Genomic DNA, 16455 nt, shown 5'->3' on the forward strand with positions numbered 1-16455 from the left:
AATATAGACTCGCTTGAACGATAAAGTAAAGGGGAGAGGAAAAAATTAAAATTGAAATAAAAAATAATAGTAATAATTATAGGTATGGCCAGGTGGCAGTGGACAGAGCACCAGCCCTGGAGCCAGGAGCACCTGAGCCCATATCCAGCCTCTTACACCCAACATTCACCTAGCTGTGTGACATGCAAGCCAGCCTAACCCCACTGCCCTACAAAAACCAAAACAAAAAGAAAAAAAGAAAAAAAAGACCTAAAATAAAATAAAATAGTAATAGCAGTAGTAGGGGTGGCTGGGTGGCAGACAGAGCACTGGCCCTTGAGCCAGGAGCACCTGGGTCCAAATTTGGCCTCAGACACCCAATGATCACCCTATCACCCTGCTATGTGGCCCCAGGCAGGCCACCCAGCCCCATTTGCCCTGCAGCCCGCCAAAATAATAATAATAAAAAGTGTGCTTCAGTCTGTGTTCCAACACCAACAACTCTGTTGCAGGTAGATCACATTCTTTATGATAAGTCCATCGCAAAAATTACTTCCATATTTTTCCACCATTGCCATTGCTGATCACAACTCCCTCCTTTCATATTTCTCCACTACCATGTACTATATTTTCTCTCTCTCCTTTCACTCTGACTCTACTGTAAGGTAGCTGAGTGGCGCAGCAGACAGATCCCTAGTCCTGGGGCCAAGAAGCACCGAGCCCCCATACCACCCCTTAGGCCCAGCATCCACCTGGCCCTATGATCCTGGACAGGCCATCCAATCCCAGCCCCTTGCAAGAAGTAAAAAAAGAAAATGTGTTATATCTGACCACTCTCCCCCCATGATCCATCCTCTCCTCATTCATTCACATCCCCACCCCTTCCCCCTGTCCCTCCCCCCCCTCTTCTTACTCCAGATGCCTATACCCCATTGAGTATATATGCTATTTCCTCTCCGAGCCACCTCTGATGAGAGCAAAGATTCCCTCATTCCCCCTTGCCTTCCCCCCTTCCATATCATTGCAATAGCTCATTGTAATAAAGAAAAATCTTATTATATGAAATATCTTAGCTTATTCCCCCCCTCTCCTTTTTCTTTCTTCCATTACATTTCCCTTTTTTCTATTGACTCCATTTTTATACCGTATTTTATCTTCAAATTCAGCTTTTTCCTGTGTTTCATCTATAAAAGCTCCTTCTACCTGCTCTGTTAATTGAGAAGGTTCATATAAGTATTATCAGTGTCATTTTTCTGTGCAGGAATACATGCAGTTCATCATCAAGTCCCTTATATTTTCCTCTTCTCCTTCAATCTCCATGCTTCACCTGAGTCCTGTATCTGAAGAACAAACCTTCTGTTCAGCTCTGGCCATTACAACAGGAACATTTGAAATTCCCCTGGTTCATTGAAAGTCCATCTTTTTCCCTGGAAGAGGACATTCAGCCTTGCTGGGTAGTTCATTCTTGGCTGCATTCTAAGCTCTTTTGCCTTCCAGTATATTATATTCCAAGCCCTATGAGCTTTTAATGTAGTTGCTGCTAAGTCCTGTGTGATCCTGACTGCAGCTCCATGGTATTTGAATTCTGTCCTTCTGGTTGCTTGTAATATTTTCTCTTTGACTTGGGAGTTCTGGAACTTGGCTATAATATTCCTGAGGGTTGGTTTTTTGGGATCTCTTTCTTGGGGGGATCTGTGGATTCTCTCCATTTCTATTTTGCCTTCTGCTTCTAGGATATCAGGGCAATTTTCCTATAGTAATTCTTTGAAAATGATGTCAAGGCTCTTTTCCTGATCATGACTTTCAGGTATTCCAATAATTTTTAAATTATCTTTCCTAAATCTGTTTTCTATATCAGTTATTTTATCAATGAGATGTTTCACATTTTCTTCTAATTTTTCATTCTTTTTGGTTTTGAAGTATTGAGTCCTGATTTCTCATAAAATCAGTAATATCCCTGAGTTCTATTCTTTGTCTGAAGGATTTGTTTTCCTCAGAGAGCTTTCCTAACTCTTTTTCCATCTGGCCAATTCTGCCTTTTTAAAGAATTATTCTCCTCAATAACTTTTTTCGACTGTTTTATCCATTTGACCTAATCTGATTTTTAGCATGCTATTTTCTTCAGCATTTTTTGGATTTCTTTGACTAAGCTGCTGACTTCATTTTCACGTTTTTTTCCTGCATCTCTCATTTCTTTTCCCAGTTTTTTCCTTCTAATTCCCTCATTTGATTTTCAAAGTCTTTTTTGAGCTCTGTCATAGCCTGAGCCCAATTTCTATTTTTCTTGGAGTCTTTAGATGTAGGAGCTTGTGCTTCCTCATCTTCAGATTGAGTGTTTTGATCCTTCTTGGGCTCATAGGCAAAATATTTCTCAGTGGTGTTCCTCTTTTTTTCCTCTGCTTACTCATTTTCCCAGCCTTAGCCTAGTTTTGGGGTGCTTCCTGAGCTTTGGGACACTCCCAGAAGGATCTCAGTGTGTGAGGCTCTGTCCTCCTTCCTGGTCTGTGAATGACCATAAGCACCTCCCTCTGCCACGGGGCTGAGGTGGGGGGGCCTTGTTGTTCTATGGGGGGGCCTAGACTGTGATCAGGATCTGAATGTGGTCAGAACCCCAGAGTCCTCTTCCAGGGGCAGAGGACAGAGCTCCGCAGTCTCTCTTCATTCCCCTCCCTCAGCTCAATGGGCTCATGCCCTGGGGGCTCCTGCTTACTGGCTCAGCCTGCTTCTGTTTCCTGGATCTGGGCTGTGGTGGCCAAGCTGCTTGCTGTGTGTCCTGGGGGCTGGGCTTCACATGCTCACTCTGGTAGAGGTCCCCGCTGTTCCCCCAATTTGTGCCCGGTGCTCCCTGGGGCGTAAGTCGGGAAACTCCCCCGCTGCTGTGAGCCTCGGCTCCCAGCACCCTGGGGCTTCCTCTGGGAGGCTGAAGTTCTTTCACTCTGGCAGGCCACCCCTCTGGGCTGCCGCCCCTCCAACCCCGGGGAGCAGAGCCTTTCTGCTCTTTTCAAGGTTACCTTGAGTAGGAGAACTGCCTCACTGGGTCGTCTGTGGGTTATGTCTCTTGAAAATTTAGAGTCCTTAGTTTAGAAGTTTTATGAGAGAGCACCTAAGACATGATCCTTTCTTGTTGCCATCTTGGCTCCGCCCCCGAGTCACAGTATTTTTAGATTAGATGATCACAAAAGTTTCTTCAGCCTTAAAAATGCCATTATTTTACTATTCCTTCTTATTCAGAGAATAATACCAATGAATCTCTTAGTGGAATTCAAATTCATTCACTAATTAGTTGTTCTGACATGAATACATCTCACTACAAAATTCAGTACTTATAAGGAAGCATAAATGATGAATTTATACTTACCACGAATGTCAAATTTTATCTTTCAATCAGTGCATTTGGGTCCAGAAAAATATATTACCTCTACAGGATAATATGTTCACAGGGAACCTTTAATGGATCTGTGCCTAATACTTATTGTTACTTTTTTATACGTACATAATAAGAAAGAGTTCCCTCCCCCAATTCTTCACAGAGAAATAGTTCATTTTTAGCACTTCCCTTTAATGTTATGCCAAAAAGATTTGTGTTTCAGAGCTTAGATATTTGCTGATGTAGAATGTGTTATAATTAAAAAATACATTCATTTCATTCTTATAACTAAAAAGCCAATTAGGCTCAAGTTGGTGATTTAAGGGAGCATTTAAGCATTTCTTACCTTAATTTCTAGTACATTTTCGTTGCCCATTGAGATCATCACTGGCTTTTCAAAAGGCTTAAATACAGGATTATGGACATAAATGAGATCAAAGTAAGTGGAATGGATACCATCAAATATGAAAAGAGCTTTTGTTTCCAGGGGGGGTTGCAGATTTAGTTGTTGTAAGGAAGGAGTTGAACAACAGATAATCTCTGAATTAGAGCGATGCTTACATGCCTGTAGGTGAGAAACAATTAACCACTGTAAATAAGCAGATCAAAAAATTAGGCAATATCAATAATAACTTTCACATTTAACTATCATATAGAACTTCAAAACTGTGTTAATTTTTAAGCCTCCAATTGGCTGTTTAATATTAAGCCCTATCCAGATAAAGTGGAGTATTTCTATCCAAGACTGAGATAAACTTTACTTGTCTAGAATAATCTGTGCTGTCATTCTGAAGCTAGACCTCCTGTTTAGGTTTACCTAATTATTTTCTATTCCTTTGAAAACAGAACAAGGACACAAGGAGGGATATTACCTCATCTTCCATCACTTAAATAAAAGCTACTGGATAATTCTGCATATTGGCAAATGTTCCCTCCCAAAATCTGTGCCATTTTTGCTTGCTGTCCCCTTTGCCTGGCCTGCTCTAACTTCTCATCTCTGCCTCTTGGCTTCCCTAGTTTCCTTTAAATCCCAATTAAAGTCTTTACTTCTACAAGAAATCTTTTCTGATCCTCCTTAATTCTAGTGCCTTCCTCCTATTGATTATTTCTTATTTAGCCTGTTGAGAGCTTGTTTGAACAGTGTTTGCATGTTGTCTCCCCCATGACTAAAAGCAAGGACACTTTCCCCTTTTTTCTATTTCTAGCATTTTGCATTTAATAAATGTTTATTGACTGACTGCCAACATTAAAAAAAAATCCCCCTCAGATTAAATCCCAAATCTTGTTCTGATTTTTTTAAATGAAGATTTTTCAGTACAGTATAGCTAAACAATAGGGCATCTGAATTCTGATTTTTGACATCTTAGGAAATGTTATTTCCTATTATTGCTAGTGATTAGATTAAAGTGGTTATGTGAAGTGGCATATTTATGGGTAAAATATCTTATTTTTCTCAAGGACAATGAAAACAAGTGACAGTCCCTTTTAATTTCTTCCTGTTAGAAAAATATAATGAGCAGAACAATAATTTATTTCCATATATATAGACTTAGGGAATCCATAAAAATCACAAACAAGAAACGGGAATTGAACTCAGAAAATTTATATGAAAATCATAAAGTGGTAAATATTTTTAAAAGATATATTTAAGGGGGCAGCTAGGTGGCACAGTGCATAGAGAATTGATCCTGCAGTCAGGCTTTGGGCAAGTCACTCTTTACCCCATTGCCTTAAATAAATAAAATTAAATATATATATATATATATATATACATATATACATATATGTTTATATTTAAGATCGATCCAAGTAATAATCCACATTAGAATCAGACTTTACCAAACCTTTATAAATGTAAGCATCTTGTGAATAGAGATAATTTCATTCCTGGTACTTCTATTTTAGTTCTAGTACACTGTATGAGACATAGTAGGAAATTCATAAATACTTAGTGTGTGAGAGATCCTTGAAGAATTTATATGGAACTGAGATTAGGATGTGAGAGCATTGGTTTTGTGGTTCAAGGATCTGGGTTCTAATTCTGTCGCTTTGGTTCACAACTTGTGTGAACTTCAGCAAAGTACTGAACCTTTCTTGAGCTCTATAAAATGAGAGTGATTGGACTACAAGGTCTCTGAGGTATACTCCAGACAAGGCTTCTTAACTTTTTCTTGTGAGTCATGGAACACTATAGATCTCTTTCTTTCTTTCTTTCTTTCTTTCTTTCTTTCTTTCTTTCTTTCTTTCTTTCTTTCTTTCTTTCTTTCTTTCTTTCTTTCCTTCCTTCCTTCCTTCCTTCCTTCCTTCCTTCCTTCCTTCCTTCCTTTTCTTTTCATTTTTTTTGGTTTTTGCAAGGCAAAGGGGTTAAGTGACTTGCCCAAGGTCACTCAACTAGGTAATTAAGTGTCTGAGTCTGTATTTGAACTCAGATCCTCCTGACTCTAGGGCTAGTACTCTTATTTATTGCACCACCTGACTGCCTCCCCTATGGACCTCTTAACCTTTCCTTAACGTTATGAAAGCCTTAGCAGTCTATTGAATTCTATAGACATCTTTTCAGAACAATGTTGTTTTTGAAAGATTTTATTTAATTTGAGCTTTACAATTTTCCCCCCATTCTTGCTTCCCTCCCCCCAACCCCACAGAAGGCAGTCTTTTAGTCTTTACATTGTTTCCATGGTATATATTGATCTAAGTTGAATTTGATGAGAAGAAGAAGAAAAGTAAAGTATAAGAAAAGTAAAGTATAAAAGTATAAGTAAAGTATAATAAGATAACTTTTTTCCCCTAAATTAAAGGTAATAGTCTTTGGTCTTTGTTCAAACTCCACATTTTTTTCCTCTGGATGTGGATGGTATTCTCCATTGCAGATAGCCCAAAATTGTCCCTGATTGTTACACTAATGGAATGATCAAGTCCATCAAGGTTGATCATCACCTTCCTGTTGCTGCTAGGTTGTACAATGTTTTTCTAGCAGAACAATATTTTTAAATGAAAAAATATATAGGATGAAGAAAGAAAAACCAGTTGGAAAACCAGTTGTCAAAAAAAAAGTTCATGGATTCCAGATCAAGAACTCTTGAATTCAATTCTACACATGTGTTTTCTTAGCTCAGAGAACTCCATAGACCAACCCAAATAGAAGATCATCTATTATTTAGTAGAGTAAGTCCTAAGGAAGTCCCTGAGGCACATTGATGTAAAGAAACTTGCTCAGGGTCACAGAGCTAAATGCCAGAGATGGAGAGTGAAGCCAGGAATTTCTGAATTCAAAATATGAACTCCTACTCTACTATAAGAATTCTGGGATAAGAGTTGCTTTAATCCTCTTTTAACTGTATACAATACAATTTAGCTCGATGTCAAATTAGCATCCTGATTTTCAAAGCCTTTTACTTGCGTCAGCTTGAGAAGTGAAATTGAATTAACTTCAAATGGGTAATCTTACTGTCATCACAGTAATTTCACATTAAAAAACTGAGGAATTTGAAAACTACATTTTGAAATGCTGATGGCTAGAGGAGAATATGCATTTATAAATCAATGCACAGTCTGGTTAGAAAGTGCTTCCCTTTTTTCTTTTCTTTTTTTTTTTTTTTATAAACAATGATTGCCAATATAGATGCATAGTAAGGTTAATGCCCGTGGACAATGACATGACTCATGACTGTGATGAGAAGAAAAGCAGAGTATGAGAGATAGCAAAATTACATAATAAGATAACTTTTTTCCCCCCTTAAATTGAAGGTAATAGTCTTTGGTCTTTGTTCAAACTCCACATTTTTTCCTCTGGATATGGATGGTATTCTCCATCACAGATAGCCCAAAATTGTCCCTATAGCATCAGAGACAAAAGCTTCCATAGATCCAATTTAATATCATGGGCCTCAGTTTCCACAGACAACAATAGAGAAATAAAATATCTGCTAATAAGGTAGTTTAACAAACAATAAAAAATTAGACCTAGTGAAACTTTTAATTTAATTCTGATGAATATATATCTATCTGTATACATATCCTCATGTCTATCTATCTATATCTACACACACACACACACACACACACACACACACAACACACACACACACACACACACACACATATATATATATATATATATATATATATATATAGAGAGAGAGAGAGAGAGAGAGAGATTTAGCCCTCTCTATGTTACCATTTTTGTCACTGAGTCAGCAGAAATTTAATTGACATTTTCTCCCAGATAGAAAAATAGCCTAGAATGTTATTTCTCAATGTATTCTATCTTTCTTTTTGATGGGCAGTTCCTTATGAACCCAATGAATACTATCTTCTCAGGTATAATGATGTGTTATGAAAAAAAATGGAAAATTTATCACTATTTATAAACTAGGCTGTAGTCTTACCTGATTATAATTTCCTAAACTTCTACATAAAAATCACATATATTTTACACATATAGGCATGAATACATAGAGACTTGTTTTTCTTTGCTAATGGAAATTCATTAATCTATTCTGATGGGAAATACAAATGTATTTAAGTTAATAGTAGTTGTATTCAGAGCTGTTTGTGGCTATATATATTGGAATTACTTTCAGAGTCCTTTACTTCAATTGTTTGTTCATTTGCCATGGCATAGTCCCACAGGAGTATGATAAAAATCTAATAATACTTCAGAGGTGATGCAATGTGACTGATTGAGAGGGTCAAGAGAAATCTCATTTGAGATGAACTTATTGTTTTATAATTCAACTTGATGTATTTAGCACAAAATTGGCCTCAGTAATTGAAGGATATGATAGTTTTAATCTTAAAAAATATTGATAGAGATCTAAGAATAAGTGCTGTAATTCAATCTATAATATGCTCAATTAGTATACAGCTAAAAAGACAACATCTTCAATTTTCATTTTAGGTTTATGTGAAAGTTATGTTAGAAATTAAAACCTGAAAATCCTTAAAAACAGCATTAGAACTACTAAGTCTTAACACAAATTTAATTGATTTAGTGATCCATATAGGATGAAACAGACAGAAGAAATGATACATAAAAAATACAACTGGATACAATACAAAAAATGGGTTAATAACTTCTAAGAGGGCATCTTATCTGATCATTTCATTTTTGCATGCTCCTAGAATTAAGATAAGATGAATGTTCTTAACGATTAGACCATCATGAGATATTAAGAAGGATGGGATAAAGGGCAGAGGTCAAGAAGTAATGTGCCTGTTCCATAGCTAGAATTGATAAAATTATGATGAGATCAAAGTCATTTCACATCAAAACCTTTTTTGGAGCAAAAGGGACACTATTTTCCCCTAACAGTGAGAGAATGAGAGACAGAGACAAAGACAGCTAGAGAGAGAATGAGAAGAAGAAGAGGAAGAAGAAAAAGATGATAAAAGAAGAGGGAAAGAAGAACCAAAAGAAGAAGAAAAGGAAGAAGAGGAGAAAGGAAAAAGATGTGTTGCAATGTTCTTTAACTCTTGGTCTTTCTTGTTAACTGTCTTTCAAAAACATAACCTTAGGGTTGCAATCATCACTTGTGGTTTTAAAAAATAAAAACCCAAGTTATGCAATAATTTTAGTAATTTGCATTATAAATTTATAATTTTGCCTAAGTTGTGCAAAAGATAATTGGGTGACAAAGCATTTTAGAGGCAAAATTTCTGAAAACTAGTCAGATTGGTTTAAAAAAATGCAGAGAAAGGATGTAGTGTATAAGTATATACTAAAAGTACTCACCACTGTGAAGTTCCTTCCTACTTTAGGGACATTTATTACCATCTTGGGAACACTAGCAGAATTCAAGTTTTTCCCAAGACCTGTTATTGTGCTTCCTCCACTGGTAAAAATAAAATAGAAAAGTGATAATATTGAGAAGAACTACAGCATCTTATTTTACTTTTCAGCAAAGTAAATTCATGCAAATAAAGATTTAAAGTCAGAATAATCATAAAGTCAGAGTCTAATTAAAAGATTAAACATGTTCAATGGAAACAACTTCCTTAGCTTCTTGAAAATGTATGTGTAGATGTGTAGATGTAGATTAAATTATAGCTCAGAAATTTGAGGATTGTGTATTCTTTTTGATTTGCTAGACTATAGAAAAGAGGCATCTCTGAAAATAAGTTGAATTTCAGCTTTTTAAAGAAAACTTTTAAAAATAGCTTTTAGGCATTTGTATGACAGGAAACTAAAATAAATCCACTTTTCATTATTATTTGAATTATGGAACTGGAGTATTGCAAAAGAAATGAGCTAGATTGATTTGGTTCAATGAGTTACTGATTTAAAGGGAAGCTGGTCTGCAAAAAGATGTATTCAGGACAGGCAGGGTGAATCTGTGTTGAAAAGGGAAAAAATGAATGTGGTTCCATGATAATGTGTAAGTAAAATTATCTTGAGGAAATTCATACAATTCATATGCATTGTATGTATATACATTATGATTATATACATATTTCCATTCATTTGTTAATGTTTTGTAGAAATCAATGAAAAAATTTGATAGAATAGGTAGGAAGTGTTTCCTAGATGCAAAGTAACATTAACAAAATTAAATGGTACTTAGAAAGTGAAGAAAATGTTTTAAAAATTGAAGGCCATATGTAAAATAAATGTAATAGCAACAAAACCAGAGATAAAATTGCAGTTTATCTCAATTCTTTAGCAGTCTCATGTCATTAATTTTTCTCATCTACTTTAACTTACCTAAGAAAAGATTTAGTTGGATGGATTTCATGAACAATGGGATCTTCTTTGTATGTAAAACTGTAGGCTTCTCGATTGGCTAAGTCAATTTTCATTTTAATGGGGTACTCATTTGGAATGGTTTGTGCAGGAGTGTAACATTCTAGAATGCTATGAGACACACTGGACACAAAAATGAAGGGAATGAATATTTATCATTAATGGGAACAATTGCTTTTAAAAACTGTGTTCTCAAATTATATGAATAAATATGAATAATTGGCCACCCTCTATATAACATCTTAAGTTTTACAAAGTACTTCACATACACTGTATTATTTGATGTTCAGGAAAAGCAGGAAACTATCTTCATTTAACAGAAGAAGAAATAGAGGCTTATAGAAGAATGACGGACAGGGTCACAGTGCTATTAAATGTCAGAAGCAGGATATGAACCCAGAGTTCGCATGATTCCAAGTTTATTACTTTTCCCAGTGTGCATTGCTGCCTCTCAGTGCTTAGGAAGCACCTCCTCATTCTAGACTTATCATAGTTCAGTTTAATCAAAGCTTGACAATATGATAAATACAACTGGTAGTCTACTTTCTTGCAATATTGGTCTCTTAAGTCCCTTATTTAGTCATTCATATCTTTTCTGTTTTTAATTAATAGAACTATTATAATTTTATTGAACAGAAATATCCTCTTGTACTTCATTTCTCCTCTTTTTTCTTGCAGTGACCTAGGAGAATTAGTTCTAAATCTGAAGGAACTAGATATTCTTATTTACATAGTAGTTGATTTCTGCAGTGTTAGAGGTAATTATGAAACTGTCATAGTAATGAAAAAATTGAAAGTAAAAGATACAGAGAAATAAATAAAAATTGTAGTAAAGAGAGAAAGGGGGGTGTATGAGAGGATAATTTACTTAATATAAAAGCAACTAGAACTTTTAAAATCAATTTTCTACACACAAAATTCTTTTGACAATTGCTGAACTTTAATTCAGAGACAAATTCATTTGACTAGATAAATAAAATAATCAAAATATATTTACATTACCTTTTTAAAATACATGGTTTTCCACCAATTGAAACACGTCTAGAATTTCCACTGTTTAGATATTTCCCTGTTAAGGTAAGTAATGTACCACCAGCCTTGGGACCATAGCTTGGAGAAATATTTGTTATTATAGGATCCTGAAAGCAAAACATAAAAAATTAAAACAATATAACTTATTCATTTTAGACCATTAAGGGTTAACAGAAGGTAAATAATTTGAATAGCAATCAAACTGATTATTCACTTTCTGAGAAGAGTAATATTTGACCTTACCACATAAGAGAATGAATTAAATTGTGTTGTTTCTCGACCATTTGAAATAATGATGGATATATTGGAATGAAGATTCAGAGCAGCACCAACAGTACATTTCAACCTTTAAAAAAGAAAATGCAAGGTATTTTCTAGTTTCTGTCTCTAAAATATTAATCCCACATTAGATTTAATTATATCTTGACATGGTCTGTGTAAAAGCAGAAACCATAGAATTCTAGTTCTTTAAGATTATTGCAATATAAAAATAACATGATCTTACTGGGCAAATAAAAATAATCACTGATAGCTTATATATTAAAAAAATAAAAGCTCACTTCATATTAAATTATTAAAAAGTTCATAATTCAGAGACAGATTGAGATATTTATTTCTCTACTGTCTAGAAAGATTTTTTTGGTCACTAAAATTGCAAGGGGGGAGTGCTTTTATCTTTTTTTAAAAAATAATTTTGACATAATCTGTTTTTAGATAAGCAATGTGTTAGTTTGAATGAAATATATGTATTTATTCAATCAGGTTAGGCATAACTTTTTCCTTGACAGCACTACTAACAGTTTATGTTACTGTTCATAATAAAAGTTAAATTATAATGCACTTAATACACAATTAGCCTGAATTATTCAGACTATTTCTAAGAAAGTAGGCATGTGAATGAGGTTTCAAATATTATAACATCAAAAGTATAGGTATAATAATCCTACCTGCCTCACAAGTGTGAGCATCAAATGAGGTAAGAGATGTAAAATGCTTTGCTTAAAGTACTATATATTTATGAGTTACCATCTCTGACATTTACACTGTACTTCAAGGTTTACAAAGAGCTTTACATATTATCTCATTTGACTCTCACAAACAGCTGTTCAAACATAATAAGAAAACTGATTTCCCTGTTAAGTTAGAGAAAATTATAATATAATGGCAAACATAATCATAATTATAAGTAACATAAGTTATATTTAGTAAGTTTCACAGAGAATTTGTTTTTCTGAGACAAGAAATTTAAATATACAAAATGTCATACTAGATGTCTTAATCTTAATAATATTATGGATAATTTAGTCTCTTACTTTTCCTTAGAACTAATTTTGTTAAGTTTCTCAATTTATAGGACTTAATTGGCACCCTGCCAAGTTGGAGTTTTAGCCAGATGTCCCTCTCTTTTTAGATGTTTCTTGATTTAAACTGAGATGACAATATAATCCACCTGTGGAACTACATTTTTATAGCTTTAAAGGAGACACTTAGAAAAGAACAGGTTTCATCTTTTTTTTTTAGAGTGTAGCTTCACAGATATGAGAAATGGTTAATAATACTGTTTAGCATTTTTTAATTCTTCTTAGGAAAATTCCTTTGAAATCCTTAATAAATTCTTCCAAAGGTCAACTACATGAACATTACTCTTTTATATCAATCTGAAATATCAATGGAGAATTGTCATGCTTTAACATTAGAAGTTAATCCCCAAATATTGAATTCTTTTTGTCCTTCACACTAACTTGACAATTTTTTCAAGCTTTCATCTGAAAACAAAGACTCACTCTCTTTACAAGAACAAATACACAGGAAATCATCTTAGTGATCTTACTTATTTGTAGTGCTCTCACTTGTATTCAGTATGCAGCTCTCATTTCCAATGAGAACTTTGGTTTTTCTAAAATCAAATTTATTATTTTTTCTTAATCCAAAATCCCAGCCACACACTGTTAACATCGTGCCTCCCTCCAGGGGTGCACTAGTTGGGAGAATCTGAAAAGTAGAAAAAAAGTTTCATTCAAAACTAAAAATATGACTTTCAAGTATGTGAGAAACATTTAAGGCTGCACAGTTATGAGTGGCATCATATGGGTGATGTGTAGTTTCTTTTCAACAATGAAATATTTCAATATGGATGGGGCAGAGAATGACAATTATCAGACATATGGTATAAAGCTTTTCCTTATTCTAAGCCAAGTAATGAAAGTATTGCTGATTCAGTTTTTAAGATGTTCAGAGAGTCTAGGTGATATGCATGATGGCTCACAGTAGTCTTCAGGGAGACCTCTACCTGACCCCAAATCTTCTGAAGTCAGTACAATGCTTTCCTCATTTTCCCATGCTCCAGATCAGAGGTGTCAAACAGTTAGTAAGTCTGCCAAATCAGATTAAAATGTAACTGGGAAATATTTAACAAAATAAATAGAACATAGACAGTGTTAATGTGTGGCCCTTAGTGATCTTGTTTCTATTTGGTTTTTGACATGATTGCCCTCTATTTCTTCCATTAACTCACTATATTTAAAATAAATTTCCATTAAAGGCAAGATGATTCCAAATTCCAAAGCATCTGGGGGAAAAAACCACAATATGTTGATATACTTATAGATGGACCTAGAACTCCAATTCCAGTAAGAGAAGAGAGAAAGATTAACTTTGGTGTGGGACCTTTATGGGGATTAACTTATGAGTGTTTCTCCTTCCTTCTGAAGAGGACCAATAATATCATGGGATTTAAGTGTGCAGAGTTCCACAGAGTCATCAGCTTCACTCTTTCTTCTTGAGTCATCAAAGACCAGTGGCAGGACAAAAGTCAAGATGATGGGCAATGGCTTAGGATGCAGTAGATAATCTTGTTTTCCTCGATGTCTGTCCAAGTTCACAGCACCTGCCTCAGTCATCTTCATGGCTATTGGAACAAATTATTCTCATCTGTCCATTCCATTGGGAAAGTCTTCACATGCTTGGGGTAGACATCCCTCTAACTCATTTACTGGGGTCAGTTATCCTCAACTTGGTTTAACTCATCTGCTGAGACTCAACTATGTCTCCAAGAAGTGGTGGCATGCTCAGGGGTCACATCCTGGGGATCTACTTTATTACCTGGATAGTACTAAAATGAGATGTCTCCTGAGTAGCCTTTTGGAGAAGACTAGGAAACAGGATATCAGACTCTTGATGCTGGACTAGCTGGCAAGTCTGAGACGTGTCTTCCAAATGATTACAGTGAGAACTAGACCCACATCAATATGAGCTGATTATTTCTTATGGCATATCTCAACCACAGATGTATAATTCACATAAATATTTGTATAAGTGAAAATATCTCCTTCTATATTTATTATTTGTAAAATTCTTTTAAGTTCAAGGCAACAAACATTTATTTAAAGTTTTTTTGCATTCAAGGTCTTGTGTTAGGCATTTAGTATTTAAAGCTGAAAAATGGTTACTTCTCTTTCCAAGGAGCTTGCAATTCAGTAGGAGAAAATATGATACATGGGGATGTGTTTGGGCATGGGTTCTGTGTTCAATAGATTAATCAAGAGATATTTATTAAATACCTACTAGGCACCATTGATATGAAGACTAAAATGAAACAATTTCTGCCCTCAAGGTGCTCACATTTTAAAGGAAAAGATAACATAAACATCTATTTATTTATTTATTGTTAGTTTTTTTGGCAAGGCTATGGGGTTAAGTGACTTGCCCAAGGTCACACAGCTAGGTAATTAGTAAGTGTCTGAGGTCACATTTGAACTCAGGTCTTCCTGACTCCAGGACTGGTGCTCTATCCACTGTGTCACCTAGTTGCCCTGACATAAACATTTATAAAGGAAAAATTATGAGGTCTAGGAAAGAGAGATCAATTTGGAATTATAGGTCCTGAGTTAGAATTTCCTGAAAGCTAGGCATGGTGGACAGACAGAGTACTGGACCTGGAGATGGGAAGACTCATCTTTCTGGGTTCAAATCCAGCCTCCAAAACTTACTAGCTCTGAGACCCTATAGTCTAGGGCCTAGGCAAATCACTTAGCCACTTTAGTAACTCTGTCAAGAAAATCCTAAATGAGGTCATGAAGATTTGGATGTGATTGAAAAATGACTGAATCACAACAGCTCTGCCACTTACTCTGGGTAAGTCTCTTAATCTTTTTTTTTTGTCTTTTAATCTTTTAAGGCTGCTTTCTTCACTTGAAAAATGGGGAGGGAGGTGAACATTTATATTGCATTAACCATATGCCAAATACTTTAAAATAATTATCTCATTTGATCCTCTCAAGAACTTTGGGAGGTAGTTGCTATTTTTATCCCTATTTTACACATGAGGAAAACTGAGTCAGAGGTTAGGTATCTGAAATTGGATTTGAATTCAGTAGTTTCTGAATCCAGGAAAAGTGCTCTATTTACTGTATCACTTAGCTGCCCTCCTCCTCTCCCAAAAGGTTAATAAATGGGAGGTGGGAGGGTCAGCAAAATGTCATTTGGGTTTCAAATAGAAATGTGATAAATTTTGGACCAGATATTCTTAGAGACAATAAAGGTACAGATATAGGAGATACCATGTTGTGTGTTGTTGCCACAGCATGATGCCTAGAAACTACAATTCTCTAGTACTTTGGGTAGCTTCCCTAATATCCTTGAGTTGCTATTATGTAGGGGAGAATTAATGCTCCTTGTGAGACATGTAGAAGGGTGGCAATCATTTGGAAATTATCATTGACAATGTTTAATAACCTTTGCACCTTTCTCTTACTGCCTTATTATTCTGTTTAATCAAATATCTTTACTGTGGTCATTTTGGTTTGGTTTGGTAAGGGAAGCATCAGCAGGAGCTTGTGACCTAGGAGGTAAATATCCCCATAATAACAGAGACCTAGAAGAAACTAAGACAGGAACCACTTGGAGAAACCTCAAGTGTACAAAAACATCTACATATGCTTAAATAAAAAAGTGTTGGGGTAAAGGAGAGAAATTCAATGTATGGGACGGATGGCCAAGAAAGTCTTCTTAGATACGCTTATAGAGACAGGAGCAACAGAGTGGTCTCCTCCAAGCAAGAAAGCTATAATAGGCAAAGGGAAGGAGACAGAAGAGGGAAGCAGACAAATAGTTAACTGTCCTCTATAAATCTTCAAAAATTTTGATCATCTCAATCAATGCCTTATAGTTATCAAGTTATGATGTCTCTTCCAATAGTAATAACAAATAACAAGCATTCTCTATTGTGAGTTTTTAAAATAGGAAATTCAAAACCAGGAGGGATGGAAATTCAGGAAATCTTGGAAGGATTTGCATAAACTGATGTTGAGTGAGATGAGCAGAACCAGAAGAACAC

The 16455-nt window shown here is 35.2% G+C and overlaps 1 protein-coding gene across 1 annotated transcript in view; it reads right to left on the bottom strand.

Annotated features, from left to right (window-relative positions):
* The window catches only part of MET (MET proto-oncogene, receptor tyrosine kinase), a 155350-nt gene that overhangs the window by 42443 nt on the left and 96452 nt on the right, over positions 1–16455 (bottom strand). Inside the window, exons 6-11 of the mRNA XM_074193854.1 lie at positions 12952–13112; positions 11364–11466; positions 11091–11227; positions 10050–10211; positions 9081–9180; positions 3693–3911 (exon numbers count right to left, since the gene is read on the bottom strand). Of these exons, the coding sequence (XP_074049955.1) occupies positions 3693–3911; positions 9081–9180; positions 10050–10211; positions 11091–11227; positions 11364–11466; positions 12952–13112 (882 nt within the window). The remainder of the gene's footprint in view (positions 1–3692; positions 3912–9080; positions 9181–10049; positions 10212–11090; positions 11228–11363; positions 11467–12951; positions 13113–16455) is intronic.

This window comes from Macrotis lagotis, chromosome 7 (genome assembly GCF_037893015.1).
Source record: "Macrotis lagotis isolate mMagLag1 chromosome 7, bilby.v1.9.chrom.fasta, whole genome shotgun sequence".
Taxonomy (NCBI): Eukaryota; Metazoa; Chordata; class Mammalia; order Peramelemorphia; family Peramelidae; genus Macrotis; species Macrotis lagotis.